Raw genomic sequence first — 1,070 nt, forward strand, 5'->3', positions numbered from 1 at the left:
GCGCATCTAAGTCCTGCTTTCTTAGCATCAAAATCTGTTTTCTGTCCTCTATTATTATTCATCTTCTTATCATTTCCTGCATAGTTGGCTGCAATGAAAGAGGAAGAATCTACTGGATGAGCAGGGTTAGCATGAATTTCCCTTTGTTTTTCATCTTGAATCACGAGGGAGTAGGCTTGCCCAATAGTGGGTAAAGGAGAAGACAATAGAATATTGCTTCTCACCCCTATGTAGGTGTCATTGAGCCCCATTAGAAACTGCAACAACCTCTGGTCTTGGTGAGTCTTCAAGTTCTTTCCTTTAGCTCCACACACACACTCACATGAACATGTGGAAAAATTAATTAGAGTATCTAACTCATCCCACAAACTTTTCATTTTCGTAAAGTAGCTAGATACACTAGAGTTTTCTTGAACTACATAACTTAGTTTTTATTGAAGTTGAAACAATTTTAGCACCATTTGTTTGACCAAATCTGTCTTCCAAATCATTCCATAGGTCCTTTTCATTGTGAGAATAAAGCACACTCTCTGCAATCTCCTTTGATAGAGAGTTAAGCAACCAAGACAAGACCATGTCATTTCCTCTTGACCAAGCACTTTGAAGCCCAGAGCTTTCATCCGGAATGGAGATGGTTCCATCAATAAAATCCAATTTGTTCTTTGTATAAAGAGCTATCACAACAGTTCTACGCCAAACACCATAACTTTTGCCATCAAAAACTGAAGAAACCAGGTTCATTCCTGGATAGTCTAAGGGGTGAAGAAAAAATGGGTGTGATGAGTCAATCGTTACTTTCTTGGATGAATCAGCCACAGTAGCCACAAAGGTATTAACATCAGATGTTTCTACCATTTTGAAAAGAAGGAGGCAGAATGAAAAAGTTAAAGAAAATTTTCAAAATATGCTCTGATACCATGAAGAGAATGTGAATTCCAAAACAATATTTCTTCTGTATCTCGTGTGTATACAATAAGTCTCCTTTTATGCAGAGAAAGCCAACTCAAGCAATTATCTTAAGTCTATTCTTTAATTTAAAGCTATACTTTTTCTTTACCCAATACACATAA

General features: G+C 36.7%; 1 protein-coding gene across 1 annotated transcript; it reads right to left on the reverse strand.

Moving 5' to 3' along the window:
• Positions 1-399: 399 nt before the first annotated feature.
• Positions 400-855, reverse strand: LOC138873801 (uncharacterized). The gene has a single exon (XM_070152279.1). It carries the CDS (start codon positions 853-855, stop codon positions 400-402), a length of 456 nt encoding a protein of 151 aa, XP_070008380.1.
• Between the last annotated feature and the right edge of the window lie 215 nt (positions 856-1,070).

Source organism: Nicotiana sylvestris, chromosome 7 (assembly GCF_000393655.2).
Source record: "Nicotiana sylvestris chromosome 7, ASM39365v2, whole genome shotgun sequence".
NCBI lineage: Eukaryota > Viridiplantae > Streptophyta > Magnoliopsida > Solanales > Solanaceae > Nicotiana > Nicotiana sylvestris.

What these genes read in the sequence shown, in the direction of transcription:
- LOC138873801 (XM_070152279.1), bottom strand. Translation starts at nt 855, where the DNA reads ATGGTAGAAACATCTGATGTTAATACCTTTGTGGCTACTGTGGCTGAT.